Here is a 17,894-nt window from a genome sequence, read left to right as displayed (position 1 = left end):
AGCCTGGCGTGTCTGGTCAGCGAGGAGTCCCACTTATGGGGACCCATGGGGAATCTTCCACTTTTGCCCCCAGAGTTCCTGCGAGGTGTGGTCTGCTGTGGTTAAACGTGCACACGAGACCCAAAACACTAGCTTCTGCTTGATGAAAGAATGTGAGGACAGGTAGCCCTACCCACTGCTCAGAGAATGGGACACACTGTCGATGGTGGAGGACCTGCGACACTCCACCGCTGTCCTCTCCATCTGCCACTGTGTTTCTTCTTCCCCACGCTGCACGTGGGGAGATCGAGGCTCAGAGAGGGTAAGCGACACATTCTTCCATGGGCCCCACCGGAGTTTCGCCTCCACGGTGGCTCATTGCCCTCTGACCTCCTGGGCAACACAGCCATGACGTTCCCAGGGGCTCAGCAGCCCCGAGGCCCTGGCTGGAGACTGTGTCCCACCTCTCTTTATGGGGCAGTGGCCGTCCATCAGCCAGTCCCTCAGCCCACTGCCTCTCCTCATCTCTGCGGCCAGGGCTCCTCCCGCCTACCCTGCCCCAGAGTCTGGTGCTGGGAAGGTGGACTAGCTGAGGGCGGTGTGGTCGTGCCTCGCTCTTCAGAGTCAGCAGTCAGCCCTGACGTCGGTGCTCCAACCCAGACCCCAAATTATTTCAGTTCAGGTCAAGTCAGTTGACTTTAATCCGACTAGCAGTTCTTTTTTCTTTAAAATGATTTTACTGATTTACTTTTAGAGAGGGGAAGGGAGGGAGAAAGAGAGGGAGAGAAACATCAAGGTGTGGTTGCCTCCCACGCACCCCCTGCTGGGGACCTGGCCCACAACCCAGGCACGTGTCCTGACTGGGAATCAAACCAATGACCCTTTGGTTCTTCACAGGCTGGCGCTCAGTCCCCTGAGCCACACCAGCCAGGGCTGACCAGCAGTTCTTAGTACCTGCTGCCCACGAGGGACTGAGTGTGCTCTGTGCTGGGGACACAAAGACTGAATGCTGTTCCTCTGGGGACACAATGTAATGAGAGAGACACATCGAAGCCCCAATATCTAAGTTCAGTGACATCCACCAAAGTTGACAGGCAAAGTGCTGTTGTAACACAGAGCTGAACGTGCAAATGCGTGTGTGCCTGGTGGAGGGTCCCGGTGGAGGGGATGCAGGGTGGCAGGGGGCTGGAGCTGGGCCTGGAAGGCAGAGGACAGAGCCATTCCTGCACCCAGGTGGGCGCGCTCGGCTGAGGACCTGCTGCAGACACGTCACCCTCAAACCAGGATGAGGCTCCCCGGCCACGTGACCTCCCCGACGTCCTAGTCAGTGAAATGGGGATGCCGACTGAGTCTGACTCGGGGCGTTTGGGAGGAGTCGATGATGTCACCCAGCGCCCAGAGGCTTCTGCGAGCCTGACGTGTGTCTTGTCGCCCGTGGGTGCTGCCCTTAGGGCCAGTTCGTGGTTGGCATGCCACGGAAGGTCCGTTCACGCCCTTGCCAGGACCCCTCTCCCCCTTAACTCGTTGCTTTGCCTCTCTCCTGCGTGCCTTCGGAACCTGTGCGGCTTCTCTGGTGGGGGACAGTCACCTTCTCTGGTGCCCGCCCCTGGGGTGACTCTGTGTGTGAGCCCTTAACAGACACTGGTTTATTGCAGACTAGACCTCATGTAACCTTGTGTCGCGATGTGTGGTGAGGGCCGCATTCGTGTCAAAGGGACGAGAGAGTTGGGGTGGGGAAACGTTGACGCAATGGAGCCCGGGCAGGAAGGTGGGAGCCTTGTCCGGGCTCCAAGGGACCCCCAATCAGCCGGTGTCTCCCCTTAGAGTCGATTGTTTGTTTGCGTCTGTCGGAAAGATGGGCCTTGTGAGGATGCGGACTTGTTCAGGTCTGCAGACCTGCTGTTGGGGGGCGCCTGCTGGGTGGTGTTGGGGTCCCCGTGAAGCTGGCACACAGCCTCCACTCTGCAGATTCTCCATGCTGTGCCCCCCCTGTGAAAAGGCCTGGGAACGAGCCCCTAAGACCTGGCAGGTGACTCCCTGGTGGGGATGGCTTCACATGGCCCCACTGCCCAGGCCGGCTCAGAGCTCCTTCTGACCCAGCCCGTGAGGACGGCCCAGGGGTCACTGCGGGAGCTGCCCTGTCCTCACAGCCCGCAGTCCTCACGGCCAGAGCATCCTCACGGCCCGCGGTCCTCGCAGCCTGTGGCTCCAGCTGGGCTGGTGCAGCGCCAAACCGCGGAATGCCTCTCCGGGGACCAGCAGGGATGTGGGCGCAGCGCGCGGCTGGGCCGCAGAAAGTCCCGCCGTTTCCTCCTCATGCCGCCGGGGTGGGGGGGTGCTTGCAAAGGCCTGTCTGTGGCCAGCAGAAGAATGTTCACGGACGATCTAAGCCCTGCCTCCTTCCCGGCCCCTCCCGCTGTTCGGGGACCTCCCCAGGCTGTGCTGCGAGCCGAGGGCCCTGTCAGCCCCAGGTTCACCCCCGCTGGCCCCTTCCTAACCACACCATCAATAACCATCGCTCGGAGAGCCCGTGCGAACCAGCCTGCCTGCTCCGGGCCTCTGGGGGGCTTTTCAGTTTCTCCGTGCCTCTGACTTCAGCCCTGACCGGACGGTGGAACAGGGCCAGCGGGCCTCCCGGCGCATCGCAGCCTCCCCGCATCGCGCCCGCCCCCCGTGGCCCGTCTTTCCGCTCCCCCCTGCCCTGCGGTTTCTGTCCCTGTCGATGGAGGGGTGCATGCTCTGGGACCCGGGGCGCGCCATTGGTGTGAGCCCGGGGGACGTGGGGACGGACTGGGTGACGGGGGTGCGAGGACGAAGGACGGTCCTTCCCACAGCTTGGTGGCACCCTCACGCTGGCCCTGCCGCTTCCAAGGAGCGAACGGGGCCAGTCGGTGCTTCAGCCGCCGGTGTAACCAGATCTCCGTGGACTCTTGAAAAATGGGGCTCTCTTTTCGGCGGCGAATGTTTGCAATTAGTGTTAACATGTGGTGGAGTTTGTTTTTGCGTCCGTTCGGCAGGATGGGCGGTGAGGCTCTGGCAGGGAAGCGCCCCGCTGGTCACGCCCTGGGCCTCCTGGGTGGGGGGTGGGCGGGATCTTCCCCCTCCATTTGCAGCGCGGCCACTGCCCTCGGTGGCCTGCGGTGGGGTCAGCCAGGGCCCAAGCCCTCCCTCGGGCTCGGCATGTCCGTCTGTCCGCTTCCTCCCAGGTGCTTCTACCTGCCCTGCAGCAGGGAATTGTGGGTGGGGTTCAGCGGCCTGTGCGGCCTTGGTGACCCTTGCCTCCAAGGTTGGCCGCTGCCCTTGGTGCCCTGTGATTCCACTTGTCCTACTGAAGCCACATGTGGGGATGGCCATTGCAATAGGGAACCAGGTCAGCTCTGCGACCCCAGCTCAGGGGAACGCCGTGACTCAGGAGATACGGGGCGGCAAGCTGTAAAACGGAGTGAACAGGGGTTTCCGCCAATAGGAGGGCAATTTTCACCCAGCCAGCCACAGGGAGGTACCTGCCACCGAGTCACTTTGGGAGGGAGATCCGGCCTCCCTCCCAGGGCGTCAGCTCCACCGTCCCGCTGGTCAGCCTGTGCCTGCCAGATGGCGTCCCACCCTCTAGGACGGGCTCTGTGACCGCGTCCCCCGTGAGCTGGAAAGAGCTGGGCTGTGGCTTTCTCCCTGCCTGCTTCTTCCCCGTGGAGTTTCCTCTTTCTCAGAAGCGCCCCCGCAGCCTCCCCCTGCATCTCTTTGGCCGTCACGGGGCCCCATGCCCACCCCAGGTTCGTCACTGGTTCAAAGGGGAGAGAGAGGGGCGACTGGCCGCGGTAAATCGTGATGTGTCCTGCGACAGGCACTCTGCTGCGTTGCCCTGTGCTGCCCAGGAAGGCAGTGGTCCCTGGGATGCTGGGTGGGGAGGAGTGCCTCCTGGGAAGCTGGGGGTGGGTGGGCCGCCGTGGTCCACGTCTCCCCCATGTGCCACCCCAAGTTCTGCCTCAGCTCAGAGGTGAGTCAGGACCCCTCATTGCCTATGCAGGACAGGTCACCTTCTAATGTTCCTGTGCAGGGCAGGTGGCAGGTAGCAGGCACACCGGTCTCCCTCCCACCCGTTGCGCTCTCTCCAGTCTCCACGTGGCCCATCGGGCCCCCTGGCTCAGCCATCTCAGCACCGATTTATTAGTGGGTGTTCTCACTTCCGTCGTCTCCTTGGAGGGTGCCTCCCTGACCACCCCACCTGGAAGCTCCCTGTCTCCTGTGGGTCTCGGGTGCCTTTGTTACCAGCGAGCCCCTATGAGCCACAGAGAATGCTGGGTGGGAACTAGGACACCCGGCAGGGGTACGAGGCTCAAGCAGCCCCTCGCAGACCCGGGAAGATTTGGGGCCCGGCCAGGGGGTGGGGTGGGACCATCTCTGAGAAGGCACAGGGTCCTCACACTCCTGTTTCTGCCTCACTTTCAAGCATCTCAGTTCTCCCCAGGAGCCGGTGAAGCTGGCTCCCGGGGACCATCCCGGACGGCGTGGGTGGAGGGGGTGTGTGTCCTCACAGAGGGTGCTGCTGGACAGTGCCCGTGGAGAGGGTCCCTAGGGAGGTGTCTGCCCCCATCTGCACACGTAACTTGTCACTGTGATTCCCAGCCAGGAATCCTGTTTCGCGGAGATTCTTGCGGTTCTGCAGCTCCTCCCGTCTGTCCCTGCTCAGTAATCCCCTGAACAGAGCTGGACGTGGGAAGCAGAGCCCTCTGAGAGGCATCCAAGATGAAAATTACATCCCAGACTTGCACGTGAAGGTTGTGGTCAGGGGCGGGGGTCTGCTGGCTGGCCCAGCTCATGGCCACCATCCCTGCTGGGCTTTCCGTCCCCTCCCCCCGTCCCCACGTGCCTGCCCCCACCCGAGTTCCAAGGCTGATGCTTCCCTGGGTTAGACCCAGCCTCTGTCCTTGGTCTCAAGAGTCAGGCGGTCATTCCAGAAGTGGGGGGCAAGCCCCGGCCTTCCCTTTCGAGGTGAAATATTTCGGTGTAACGGATAGCCTCTTTCACCTAGTTCTGCATTATCAGGAGCTTCAGCTGGTAATGGTGATAACGTTGCCTGGTGGTCACGTGGAACATGTCATTTGTTTAGGACGGTTCTTTGAGCTGCGTCAGACAGCGATGTACAGAGCTTTAGTGGGTTTGGGCCTTAACAGACTCGGTTCGAACCTCGGTGTCTCCAATTACTGGCTGTGTAAAGCCAAACAAATGACTTCAACCTTCACGTGCCTCTGTTTTTCTCATCTGTAAGATGGGTGACCGATGAGTGCCGCTATTTAATTTGGTTCTTGGTGGGCTCACCCTGGCTTCGGTGTTGAAAAGGAGCATGCCAGGAGGTGGGAAGGAGCAGGTGGTCCATCCGGAGGCCGTTGAGGATCCAGGGAAGAGGCGGTGGAAGCGGGCGGAGGTGGCGGGTTCTGGTCATCCCGGGACGATGGCGCAGACGTGGCTTGTAGACAGTTTGCACAGGAAGTGTGTGGAGACGGGAGCTGGAGGGACAGGAAATGGGGAGCACCGTCCGTCAACAGAGAGATGGGTGGGTGGTTGGGGCAGATCTGGGTCAGGGTCAGGGGGGGGATGAGATCAGGAATTCTGTTTTGGTTTAGTTGCGTTGGAGATTTTGATCAGAAATCCAAGTGACAATATTGAGTGAGTGGGCAGATTTCGGAGAGATGTCTGGGGTGGAGATAGACGTTTCAAAGTCATTGAAAGTAATTTAAAGTCGTGAGCCTGGATAAATCACCGAGGGTGATGAGTATTAGACAGAGGAGAGGAAGAGACATTTCAGGTTTGGGGAGGTGAGGGGGCCAGCAAGGAGACCAAGAAGTGACAAGTGAGGAAGGAGCCTGAGGGGTCCTGGGAGCCAAGTGACCACAATACCAGGTCCACTGGTGGTCTCAGTAGGATGATGGCTGAGTGGCATGGATGTCGTTATTGATAGTCACAAGACAGTTTTGTTAGAAAGAATAAGAAAGGTGCCTGATGGGATTGGCCTTAAGGGAGCAGAAGCAGAGGAACTGGAGGTAGAAAACAGAAATAGTTTATTTCTGAATTTCTCTACACAGGCTACCAAATCAGTGAGGAGATAGGACCGAGAGGGGGATAGTGTTTTCCCAACACGGGAAAAATAAGAAAAATATATGTGTAAAGATAGTAACAAATACATGTGATGTAGCTTAGGAGCGAGCATGAAGGGAGGAAGGCCCGTGCCCACGTGGAGGCGGTGGCCTGAGGGGAGTTCAGGACACACCAGACCTTGAATGGAAACAAGAGTTTTTATTTTTCCCACAGAAATAGAATCAAGAAGTAGGAAGTCCAGGGAGGGTGCAACTGCTCAGGAAAGTTTTCAAGGACCCAGGCTCCTCTCCTCCTGTTCTGTATCCTTAATAGGTGACTTTTATTCTCTTAGGGCCAAGATGGCTGATTTGTCATTAGGTGTTACATTTTAAATCCAGGCACAGAAATAAAGGAAAAGGTGAAGAGTGGAATGTGTGTGCCAGCTGAGCCTTCCTCATTTCATAAAGAGAACAATAACTTTTCAAAAACATTCCCCTCCCACCCCCATGCCCTGCATTACCTTATATGGTCACTCCTAGCTGCAAGGGAGTCTGGACAGGGGAGATTTTTTTAAGTGGGAACATACTCACTGAGATTTTAGTTACAGGAGGTAGAATATGAAAGCTCATTGTATCTTCCAGTTAAAAAATCTGATTTTTTTTAATTTGTAAAAAGTGTGGTAACATGTACATAACATAAAATTGACCTCCTCCACCATGGTTAAGTGTGATGTTCAGTGGCATTCAGTTTGTGCTGCGATCCATCCATCTCCACAACATTTTTCATCTTGCAAAATGGAAACTCCATCCCCATTAAACAACAGCTCCCGATTCCCACCTCCCCCAACTCCTGGCACCCGCCACTCTACTTCCTGCCTCTATGAACTTCACTACTCAAATTATCTCCTGGAAGTGGGGTCATACAGCATTTGTCCTTTTTGACTGCTGTAGCTCACTGAACGTAATGTCCTCAGTATGTTTAGCAGGTGTCAGCATCCCCTTCCTTGGTGAGGCTGGATAATATTCCATCACAGTGCGTGTCAACAGTATGCACCTCATCTGGTGTATCCATTCCCCTGTGGCGTTCTCCTCTCGGCTGTTGGAAGTAGGGCTGCTGTGACCGTGAGCGTACCAGCATCTCTTGGAGTCCCTGCTGTCCCTTATTTCGGATGTGTACCTGGGTGTAGAGATGCTGGATCATGCGGGCGGTCCTACTTTTAATTCCTTTGAGGCAGCTGTGTTGTACAGTTTTCTGTATCAGCTTTGCTATTGCGGCCAGGAGCGCACATGGGTTCTGATTTCCTCACCTCCTCACCGGATTTCTTCTTATAGTAGCCGTGCTGATGGGTATGATGTCTTTTAGTGCATAATGGGTGGGGAGAGTGTTGAGGGGTAAAAAGGGTTAAAAAAATGAAGAGTACAAATAAGGAGAACACGAGCTAAGCACTGTCTCGCTTCCCCTGGTCAGACTTGGCTGAAAGCTCTGGGGGTCCCTCGGGAGTCTGGAGTCTACCTTAAAGGTGACACCGTCTCAGGGGAAAGAGGCTGCATGGGTGGGTCAGGACACTGGCTTTTTTTTTGCTGGATTTGGGAAATGTGCAGAGGGCCGCTCCCTGCTGGCACACCAGTTTTTCCCCATGCGATGAGACTCGGAAAACTCGGAATCTGCTCCTGTCCCCGCCCACTTCAGGACTGAGATGCTTTTCAAGGTCACACAGGCTCTGAGATCTTTGCATGCAAGGCATTCTGGGCATTCAGACCATGCAGAATGTCTGTCCACCCTGCTCATGGGAAGGGCGAGCCCAACACGACCACCCCCTCCAGCTTCCCCCCTCCCCGCCACCCACAGCGGGGGGGTCTTCACTTGGATTGTCAGTCCACGTCTCCCTTTTTTTGTCACCCCGGATGACTGGGGGACCCCACAAACAGGCATTGTGTGTACAGGAGTTGGCATAAGTAGCTTTACAGTTGTGAATACGTGAAACACGGAGCTTATCCTTTTTTGATTTTAATCCTCACCTGGAGATATGTTTCACTGATTCTTTAGAGAGAGCAGGAGGGAGAGAGAGGGGGAGAAACATTGGCATCTGCCTCCCATCTGCGCCCTGACTGGGGATCAAACCTGCAGACTTTTGGTACGCAGGCCGACGCTCCGCACAACTGAGCCCCGGCGCCAGGGCCAGCGTTTATTCTTGCATCATTATTTGTTTACTAACGGTTGTCTTGTCCCTTGCGATCATTCCCATACTTTGCCCGCTGCGGCATGCGAGGAGAAGAGAGGACATCAGCCACCCCTAGGATTTTGAACACGGCCCCCGTGCAGACTGTTGGCGGCCCAGCTGACCGGGCACGTGGTCAGTGGTCTTCGGAACACGTCTACTTCCCGAAACTGTGCTGCTGGTGTCAGTGGGTTCTACCAGCAGCTCTCGTCAGGTTGTGACAATGCGGCCCCCACCTGCCCCCGCCCTGTACAATGGTAGAAATGAAAAGCCTGGCGACAAAGGCCAACGGGATTCGTGGAGAGCTCGGTGTCGCCCCCTGCTGAGCACTGAGAATCTTCCCATCGGAGCATCATTCATAATGCCCCCGGCCTCCTCTCTCTCTCTCTCTCTCACACACACACACACACACAGAGCCAGGAAACGTGCATTCTTTGTCAGCGTATACATTGTCTTGGCCGAGTGCCATCCAGCCAAGCCAAAAATCGCGGAACAATGGGAATCTGTGCCCAGAATATCAGCTAAAAATACCTCCTCCCTAGCTCTGCTGTGCGCTGGGTATGTTTAAGAGCGTCCCAGGAGGCTAATGAGGATGAAGGGAAAGGAAAACTGACATTTTCAAAGGAAACCAAACCTTTAACTCCCTAAAAAGGAAACATATATTTTCCGTGGGCCTGCTTTATGTTTCTTGCCATGTTTTCTTGTCAGCGTGACAATACGGGAAGACCATAATCAATGCCGAGCCACCTCGGCTGGGGTCATGGCGATCCCTGCTTTCGCCGCAGTCTTTCGCTCTGCGGCCCGCCTCCCAGACAGCTCTCCCAGTTGGGGCCAGAAAGAGGAGGGGGAGGCAACACAGAGAGCCAGAGAGCCTCGCTGTCTCCCACCCTCTCCACTCACTCAGCTGTCCAGGGTGCCGCCCAGACACCCAGGAACACATGTCTATCCTCTGCTGGGGCCACGTGTCACCTGTTCTCTTTCTTGACCATGGATTGAGCTGCAACCTCTCAGTGGCCTTGACATTCTCTGCGGGCTGGGATGGCACCCTGCCCCTTCCTGGGTGCTGGTTTCTTTCCAGTTATAAAATGCAGGGATCCTTTGCCGGGGTCTGACGGGTCGGTAGCAGGACGGGGAGACAGGCGCCTCAGGGCTGACCCACAGCCTGGAAGCAGCGGTCGTCTACGCCCAGCGGGGGTTTGGGGCAGCGGTCTGTCCGGATGTTTGCCTGCTACCGTCAGCGCTGACCAAATAAAATAGCAGCTGTTGGCTCTGCCCCGCTGGAGCTCACTGCCGACACGCTGGGTGGTAGGCAGTGACCTGGGCGTTGGTCAGCACTCGTTGGCTATGTCAACACTGACCTTGGGCTGGGGAGAGCAGAGCCGCAGTTGCCTGAATGATGAGCACCTTCTGTCTGCGGTCAAGTGTTTGTCCTTCCGTGCTTGCCCATTGGCCTCTTCTCCAGTAACCTGCGAAAGGCATGTTGGACTTGGGCTGAAGTTGTCAAACAGGGAGGGTTAGAGCCAGAGACATGTGTCAAGTTCTGTCTGTGCTCCGTCTCGCTATCGGTGACCTCATACCAGTGTCCGGGTGGGCGGGCCTGGTCAATCGGTCGCCGCGAGAATGTGCCAGCTACTTCCAACCCGTCACCTTGTTCAGCCTCCGTGACGTCTCGTCTGGTGGTCACGACGACCTAGTGGAGAAGCAGAGGCCTGCGCTCTCAGAGGTGGAACCAGACTCGAACCCGGGTCCCGTCAGACTCGAAGACGGTTCTGGCCCTGCTCTGCCTGACCCTGGACTGGTGCTGCACGGGGCCGAGGGAGGGATTCAGCCGCCCTTTCGAGCAGAAAACCCCCCATGGCCAGTGGCATTCGCAAGGGACGAGGAGATGAGTGACTCTTTGTGTGTCTTGGCGAAGTGCCTCTGGGCCGCGCCCACACCCCACTTCACTGTCCTCGTCCCTTTGTCCGGCCCTCCTCGCCACCCTCGGAGCCCCAGGGACACGGAGCCGAGGACCGGCCCTGCCAGACACCTATTGTTTCCCATTTTCTCCCCGCCGCAGAGCCTTGAGACGGCCTGCTATAGAAGGCCCTGCCGTGTCTATTGTCCCCGCAGACTTTCCCACCGCCCCGGGACCATGGGCTCCGGTGCCCATTGTGGCGCTGCTGGCTCAGCCTCAAGGACAGAGACCTGGAGCCAGCTGACAAGGTTGCTCATGTCACTACTTCTAAGGCCACAAGCCATGCTTTTGGTTCCCAATACTTTTGAATGCCCCCTTCAGTTGGGCCACACGCTCTCCCAGGCTCCCGGCAGCAGAGTCCCCGACAGACAGGCTTGGCTGGTGGCCAACGCCTGTCTCGGGCCTGGGTGACCTGTTTCCAAGTCAACGTGGCCTTAATGAGTGCCGCCGTGCTGCCCCCTGGTGGAGAGGGTGGAGACTGAGGGGCAGCCGCCCGGCCTTGCTAAGGGGCCCCACAGACCCCCTCTCTCCCGGGTTGCTACACCCAGGGGCTTAGAAATTCCCTGACGGAAGCGACCGCTCCGTGCGGGTGCAGAGGCATCTCACGTGCAGTCGCTTCCTGCCTGCCGCTGCCAGAGGCTCGGACCTCGTATGTGGATGGGACGACACCACTTGGCCTCAAGTTGGCGTTTTGTGTGTGTTTGTTTGGTCTTTCCTCCTTCCACGCCAGGTGGAGGCTTTGAGAGGCCGCCTTGGCGGCCTTCAGGGCTCTGGGTCAAGGTGAAGGAAGAGCTCAGTGTTTGCAGGCTTGCCCTTGGGTCAGGAGCTTTCTGGGGTGTTAGGAAGGGGGCTCCCCTCCTGTTTCCGCTCGGTTCTCACGTGTCTCAGAGCCCTGGCCCGGGATGTGGGAGGCGGCCGTGTGTTCCTGTGTGTCGGGGGCTGTGTCGTCAGCCCGGAGGGCACCGTCCCAGTCTAGAGGACGGTGGGGCAGGTGGTGGTGGAGACTTCAGGCAGCCTGGAAGTTTGTCGGGGGAGCGGTCAGGTGTGTCTGCTCTGACGAGAGAACGAAGGCTCAGCAACGCCGCGTTCTTGGCTGTGACTTTGACAGACAGGGTAGGGGAGCCGGAACTGTGAGTTGGGTAAACGCAGACGAATCCCGTGTGGGTGGACATGCCAACCCGAGGTTGAGGTCATTGCCGCAGGCGGGACCAGGCCTCCTTGACCTTGTCGGGGCTGGTCCCCAAGTGCACGGTCAGCACGTCTGGAAAGCGGACCTCTGACCTTGTTCATGCCCTTGGTCCTTGACAACCTGCCCCAATCCTCCTCTCTCCAGGCTCTTCCAGCTAACCTGGATTCTCCCGGTCTCTGGCATTGTAACTCATAGTCTCTGGTTTTTGCACTAATTTCTCTCCCAGATGTCATATTCAGCTTTGGTTACCTCCCCTTCCACCAACACTGCGCCACCATTGCATCGCGCACCATTTCCCTGAGGGTTCACCATGCCAAGCGCTGTGTTTGGTGGTCTTAATCCATCAGTCCAACCACTCCTTACTGGGGCCCTCCAGGACGTTCTGTCACTGTTCTCAGTGTGTTGACGTGTGAACGCATGCCACCGTCTCCTGACCACAGTCACAGAGCCAAGGGGTGGAGAGGGGACTTGGCTTTCAGATCGCTTGATCCCACCATGTAGCCCCCTGTCCTACTCCTTCCATGACTCTGTGTCTCCCTGGCTCTCAAGTGTCCCCTGGGTCTTCCTGGGTCCAGCCCTTTTGGCCTGCATGTCTGTGTGAACTGGAAACAGTGAGAGCTGCCTTATTTCCCAACATTTTTGGAGAGGAGACCCCTGTGTGGTGGTGTTGGGGGGCAGAGTGTGTCCCAGACACAGAGGGCAGGCCTCTCTCAGGGGTCCTTTTGGGTCCTTGGGGGTATGGAGCTGGGAGCCCCAAGGGAACAGCTTAGTTTCTACCTGTCACCTCCCCACGGCTGGAGAGGGTTGGGACCTCCTGCAGAGCCAGGGCCAGTCCGGAAACCCTCGCGTGAGCCAAGGAGGCCACCTCCGCTGCTGGGTCTTTCGATTTCTCCTGAGAACACAGTGCCAGGCGGGGCAGGAGAGAAAGGGAAGGACAACCCTGTGAGCCGACCCTGCGAGCTGGCCCTCCGAGCCTCCTGTCCTGCGCAAGGCGGGGCTGAAGCAGAGCGGATTCTCTCCGAGGTCACGCTCGTCCCACCTGCTCTCACCCGCAACGTCAGGGAGGCTGTGGGTGTGGAAACACCGTGTTCCTGGTACCACGTGCGCATTCGATGAAGATCGAGTCCCTTTTTTCTGTCTTCTGGATGCCTCGTCTCCTTTGAAGTAAAATGACGTGAGGGCTGAGCCAGGTTGTAATGACCAGGGACCCCAACACTCAGAACGGTGGAGCGGCTGCGCCCCAACTGGTCATGGGCAGCGACACGCAGGTGTCTGCACAGTGTCTCGCATGGCGTCCTCTGCATTCCTGCAGCTCGGGGGGGAGCGGTGGTCTGCCCGGGCTGTGCCCCTCCCCTGCTCACCTGAGCCTCGCGCCCTAGCACACCCTCAGGTGTCAGCCTCCGGCTCCGCTTGAGACATGCTGTCCCCATCTCTCAGAGCAGGGTTCCAACCTGCGGGAAAAGCGTGAGGCACAGACGTGGAGCAAGCTGAGGACCTGGCCAGGGAGTTTCAAAGGTGCTCAGGAGCACAACGCTCTCTTCACACGGCGTCTTTTCTGGGAAGCACTCATTCACTCACCTACGGGGCCGATTCTTTGTGGAAACGCATTTCCAAAGAGGGGGCCGCTACACGGGGAGCGCAGAGGGGGGTGTAGCCGGTGTGTGCTCTGTGTGTGTGTTTGTGCGGACGCACCTTGGCCTTCGCTGTGCGGTGTTTATGGAGGTGCGTCTGGGAAGGCTCTGTTCAGAGAACGATGGAGTGAGGTCGTGTCCTGCTGAAACAGGGTCTGGGGACCAGGTGCTGGCGCAGTGGGCGTCTCTGGGTGGAAGGTGTGGAGCGGGGACACCCAGGAAGTAGACACTCGTCCCTCCGGGCTCTCAGTTCTTGCTGTCACTCTGGCCTAGGCGGGGCCCCTGGGGGAAGGATGGACCTGGGACCCCAGGTCTTCCTGCCCCATGGGCGTCCTGTGCTCTGGTCCTGAATCGGGTGGCCTTCCATTTCCCCTTGGCCGTCCTCCAGGGCTCCTGGTATGGGCGGGGAGACTGTGGGTTGGCCCTGGCGTGGCATTGGCACCTGGGGGGAGGGCATGCTCATCAGAGGGGTGCTCCTGCCCGGCAGCCCCAGATCCTGCCTCTCACCTTCCCGTCCCATCTGGCTCAGCACCTCACGGAGGAAGTCACGCGTGTCCGAGCCGGAGGGGTCAGCAGGCCTCGTGCTGATAAGGAAGATGGTGTCTTAGAATAGAGAGAGCTCAGCGATCTCTTAAGCACGGAGAACCAACTTTGGGGCAAAAGATAAATAAAACCCAAACCCAACCCCACCCACAAGAGCCAGAAAACAAAGGCAGGGCCAATAAAAGTGACTCAAACTCAGGCTGTGCCGTGGGAGCCTTGAGGTCTCCTGTTCTGGTAGAATCTTCAGGAATCCGGGCACATGCGCACCATTACGGCCTTTCGTGTCTGAGCCCCCTCTGGCTGCAGAAGGTCCAGGGCTGGGCTGCGCCAAGGAGGGGTTCCCCCGAGAACTGGAACGTGGACGTCTCTCTATCTCCCAGCTCCCGGCTGCGCGGGGAGAGCAGTGAGCAGACACCGGGTGGGATTTCCACCAGCTGGTCCTCCCTGGCCTGGTGGGGGAGCCGGAAAGGGCAGAGGGGGCGGGGCAGAGGAAGGAGAGACCCACAGACTCTGAGGTGCCCCTAACACCCCCATTGTCCCGGGACGCTTCTGAGGTGACCACACCGAATAGGTGAAGACTCGGGGCCGTACCCTGCGCAGTGTCCGAGGGAGAAAGTGTCCTCGCAGACTGGCCATGGTGTCCTGTGCTCACTGGACGTTGCCGAGTCGTCCTTGTATTTCATCTCGTGCGGGGGCATCTCTGCGTGGACACTGTCTGTCTGCCTCTCTGTCTGCTATCTCTCTCACCAACAGGGGAGCCCCACGGCATTGGGGACTCTGCCATTCTGCGCCATGATCACAGTGGGACACGGGACAGACCCTCAGTGTGGGGGTGTGTGTGCATGACGACCTGTGCCGTGAACACACAGAGTGTGTGGTGTCGTGTGTGGAGGATGCTTCTGAACAGCGAAGGAATGAGCGAGAAAGGACACGGGAGCGGATGAACGGAAAGAGGAAGCGAGCGCCTGAATGTGTGGGCAAGGCTTCGAGGCGGGATTGGCCGAGTGCAGGTGACTGGGTGGCTCAGTGGCTTGGAGCGTTGGCCCTGCACCAAGATGTGAGTGTGTTCCCCGGTCGGAGAAAGTACAAGAGGCAACTGGTCGATGTCTCTCTCTCTTTCTCTCTCTCTCAAATCAATACACACATGCTCGGGTGAGGATGAAAAAAAAAACAATTCTTTGTTTAGGACACCGAGACCTGGATGCTCTAACGAGTGGACCAGAGATGTGTTTAGGGGACACATCTCTGCGCTTGTGCCATAGGTATAAGCCACAGGCCATGGGTGACATGGGCCATTGGTCAAGAAGACAGGGAGGGCCTTTCCTAGACGCCCCTGCGCACGACCAGGACGGGAGTTACTCTGTAGGGCGGGGCCTACTGCACCCCGGCTGCTCCGTGGCCTGGTTCTTGACGTCCCTTCTGCTGTTGGCTGGAGGGAAGGCCTGGTCGCAGCCAGAGCTCTGTCACAGACCCTCCCCCTTTGTCCCCACCCCCAGGCTGTTTGCTGTCAAGTGTGGGGGCTGCTTCGAGGCCATCGCCCCCAACGAGTTCGTGATGCGGGCGCAGAAGAGCGTGTACCACCTGGGCTGCTTCTGCTGCTGCGTGTGTGAGCGGCGACTGCAGAAGGGGGACGAGTTCGTCCTGAAGGAGGGCCAGCTGCTCTGCAGGGGGGACTACGAGAAGGAGCGCGAGCTGCTCAGCCTGGTGAGCCCGGCGGCCTCCGACTCGGGTGAGTGCTGTGTGGTGAGTAGGGGTGCTGGGGGGACTGTGGAGGGTGATGGTCTTCAGGGCCTTGTCTCCGGGGGGCCAGCCATCAGGGAAGCCTGGCTCCATGGATGGCAGCTCTATGTTTTCCAGAAACTTCCTTTGGAAGGTGGGAGTGATCTCGTATCAGTCAGCAAGGTCACAATGTGCTGTGTAACAAATGACCTAGAATCCCACGGCACACAACTGTCGACATGCACACACTCACAGCCTCTGGGTTGGCCGGAGTGACTCTACTACAGGCTGATGGTCTCCCGTCACCTGCAAGCTGCTGGGCTCGGCCCCAGGCTGTGGCCCCAGCTTCTGTCTGCCCCTTGGGCATCCCTCCAGGGTCCAGGGTGGGCTCTTTCCTGGGGAGAGCCAGTGCTCAGAAGGCACACTCAGCCCTACAAGCTCACATCAAGCCGCCTCCACTCCTTCCACAGTTGCTAAATCAACTTAAAAGTTTGAACATAATGTCTGGAACAGGGGAGCCCCCTGTGGGTCCTGCCGATGTGGGTGGAGGATACTCTTCGAGGGAGGAGATGAGAGGGGACACGGTCAGTCTGCCCGGTCTCTGATTGCTTGGCCTCACTTCCTCCTCTACACCAAGCTCCGCTTGGCATAAGAAGGCCAGCTGCCCCCACACCCCATCTTTCCCTGGGCATCTTGCTGAGCATCCCACTGGAGTCTCCCCCCGGGAATATTGCAAACCTCCTAATGCCCCACGGACTCAGATGCTGTGGCAATTAGCACGGCCGTGGGCCGACACCCAGAAGGACGCTCTCCGTCCCATGGAGACAAAGGCCGAGGTCCCGTCTTCCCTGCCGCACAGGCGTGTGGGGCTCGCTCACTGAGTGGCCCAGTTGCGGCTGTTCATTGGCTGCAAACTCTCTGTGGGGCACCTGTGTGTTTCGACCTCTGCCCCTGCCCCTCCCCGGCGCAGAGACAAAAAGAAAAGGCTGGGTCCATGCGGAGGTACGAGAAGTAGGATTTTCAGACCAAGTGGGTGACCACAGGCCCCCTTCCAGCCCTGGGCACGTCCTTCTGAGGCCGATACTGACACACCAGAGCTTCCCAGTCCTGAATAAATGCACGATGTGCTGTCTGGAGCACTCCCACAGTCCGTGATGCAAACCTCGCCTGTCTCACACCATACAATGCACCGTGCGCCGGAGCCCCTCACACACCCGCGGGCAGGCAGCGAGCAAGCAGGGCTGGAGCCGTTCATGCCTTTGTTCCCTTAGTGACGCAGGGAGAGGGGACGTGACCAGTGAGGACCCAGTGACGCTCCCTGTGTGTGGTCAGAGAGGCCACCTGATCGTGAGGGTTCAGAGAAACCGTTTGGGGTGCCGTCCCGACACAAATACAGTTTCTCCTCTCGCCTGTGTCCTGGGCGCCTCATCTGTGGGAGCTGCTTTGGTGAGTGTTTGTGGAGGGGACAGTGGGACGTTCGCTCTTGGATGTTTTGGTCGGCGCCTTGGAGGAAGATGCAGGAGGTGGGTGTCTTTGGTTTGTCAATGGCACAGACCTGGCAAGGTGGCTGTGGGGACGCCCGGAGTTCACAAAGACCTTGACAGCCTGGTAACAACAGAAGGGAATCCAAAAAACAGAAGGGAACCGCTGTGTTCCAAAATGCCACGGTCTCTAGCTGGGAGGTGGCTCGTAGGGGCAGAATGTCACCTGGGGTTCAGGGGACCTTAGAGCCGACGGGCACCAGAGGGGGCAGTGTGTTGCTAGAGCTACAACGTCCCTGACCCGGTGCTGCAGCTCTCCTGTTCTGGGGGGTCGTCTGGAGCACATTCAGGTATTTGGCCTCATTTTAAATGATGCATTTTAGGGGGTCATTAACAAGCTAGAGGGAGTCTGGAGGAGAGGGAACGGCTCGTTAAATGACAAATAACTCCGTGTGCGCAGCTCTGTGTAAATAAGATGGGGTTCCTTTGTGGAATGAGACCCCGCTTGCCATTCATGTTGTGGCTCAGCTGGTGGGGGACAGACTGGGTCGGGCCCTCCTGCTTCCACCTCGGATGCTGGAGTCCCCTCTTCCCAGAGCACGTGACACGTTCACAGCCCGATGGGACAGCAAACTCAGGAGGCGCCCCNACAAGCTAGAGGGAGTCTGGAGGAGAGGGAACGGCTCGTTAAATGACAAATAACTCCGTGTGCGCAGCTCTGTGTAAATAAGATGGGGTTCCTTTGTGGAATGAGACCCCGCTTGCCATTCATGTTGTGGCTCAGCTGGTGGGGGACAGACTGGGTCGGGCCCTCCTGCTTCCACCTCGGATGCTGGAGTCCCCTCTTCCCAGAGCACGTGACACATTCACAGCCCAATGGGACAGCAAACTCAGGAGGCGCCCCTTGGCTGGGTCTCTTTCCTGGTGTGGCCAGAGGCTCCGGTCCCTGCTGTGCCCATGGCCTTGGAGAGGCCAATCAGAGGACGGAACCCTGTAGCCAGAATCATATCACCGTCTTGTCGGGCCCCGCAGTGCCCAGGGCCTCCAGGACGAGCCCTCAACACTCACAGCCCCTGTCACCGGCTCCCACTGTGGAGGGTGTCCA

At 58.4% G+C, this 17,894-nt stretch overlaps 1 protein-coding gene across 1 annotated transcript in view; it reads left to right on the top strand.

Annotated features, from left to right (window-relative positions):
* The window catches only part of LMX1A (LIM homeobox transcription factor 1 alpha), a 100,395-nt gene that overhangs the window by 59,242 nt on the left and 23,259 nt on the right, over positions 1-17,894 (top strand). Inside the window, exon 3 of the mRNA XM_037035189.1 lies at positions 15,086-15,318. Within this exon, the coding sequence (XP_036891084.1) occupies positions 15,086-15,318 (233 nt within the window). The remainder of the gene's footprint in view (positions 1-15,085; positions 15,319-17,894) is intronic.

The sequence above is a fragment of the Sturnira hondurensis genome, unplaced genomic scaffold (assembly GCF_014824575.4).
Source record: "Sturnira hondurensis isolate 20B ecotype Veracruz unplaced genomic scaffold, ASM1482457v3 Scaffold0022215, whole genome shotgun sequence".
Classification (NCBI taxonomy): domain Eukaryota; kingdom Metazoa; phylum Chordata; class Mammalia; order Chiroptera; family Phyllostomidae; genus Sturnira; species Sturnira hondurensis.
This window is presented reverse-complemented; position numbering and strand designations above follow the sequence as displayed.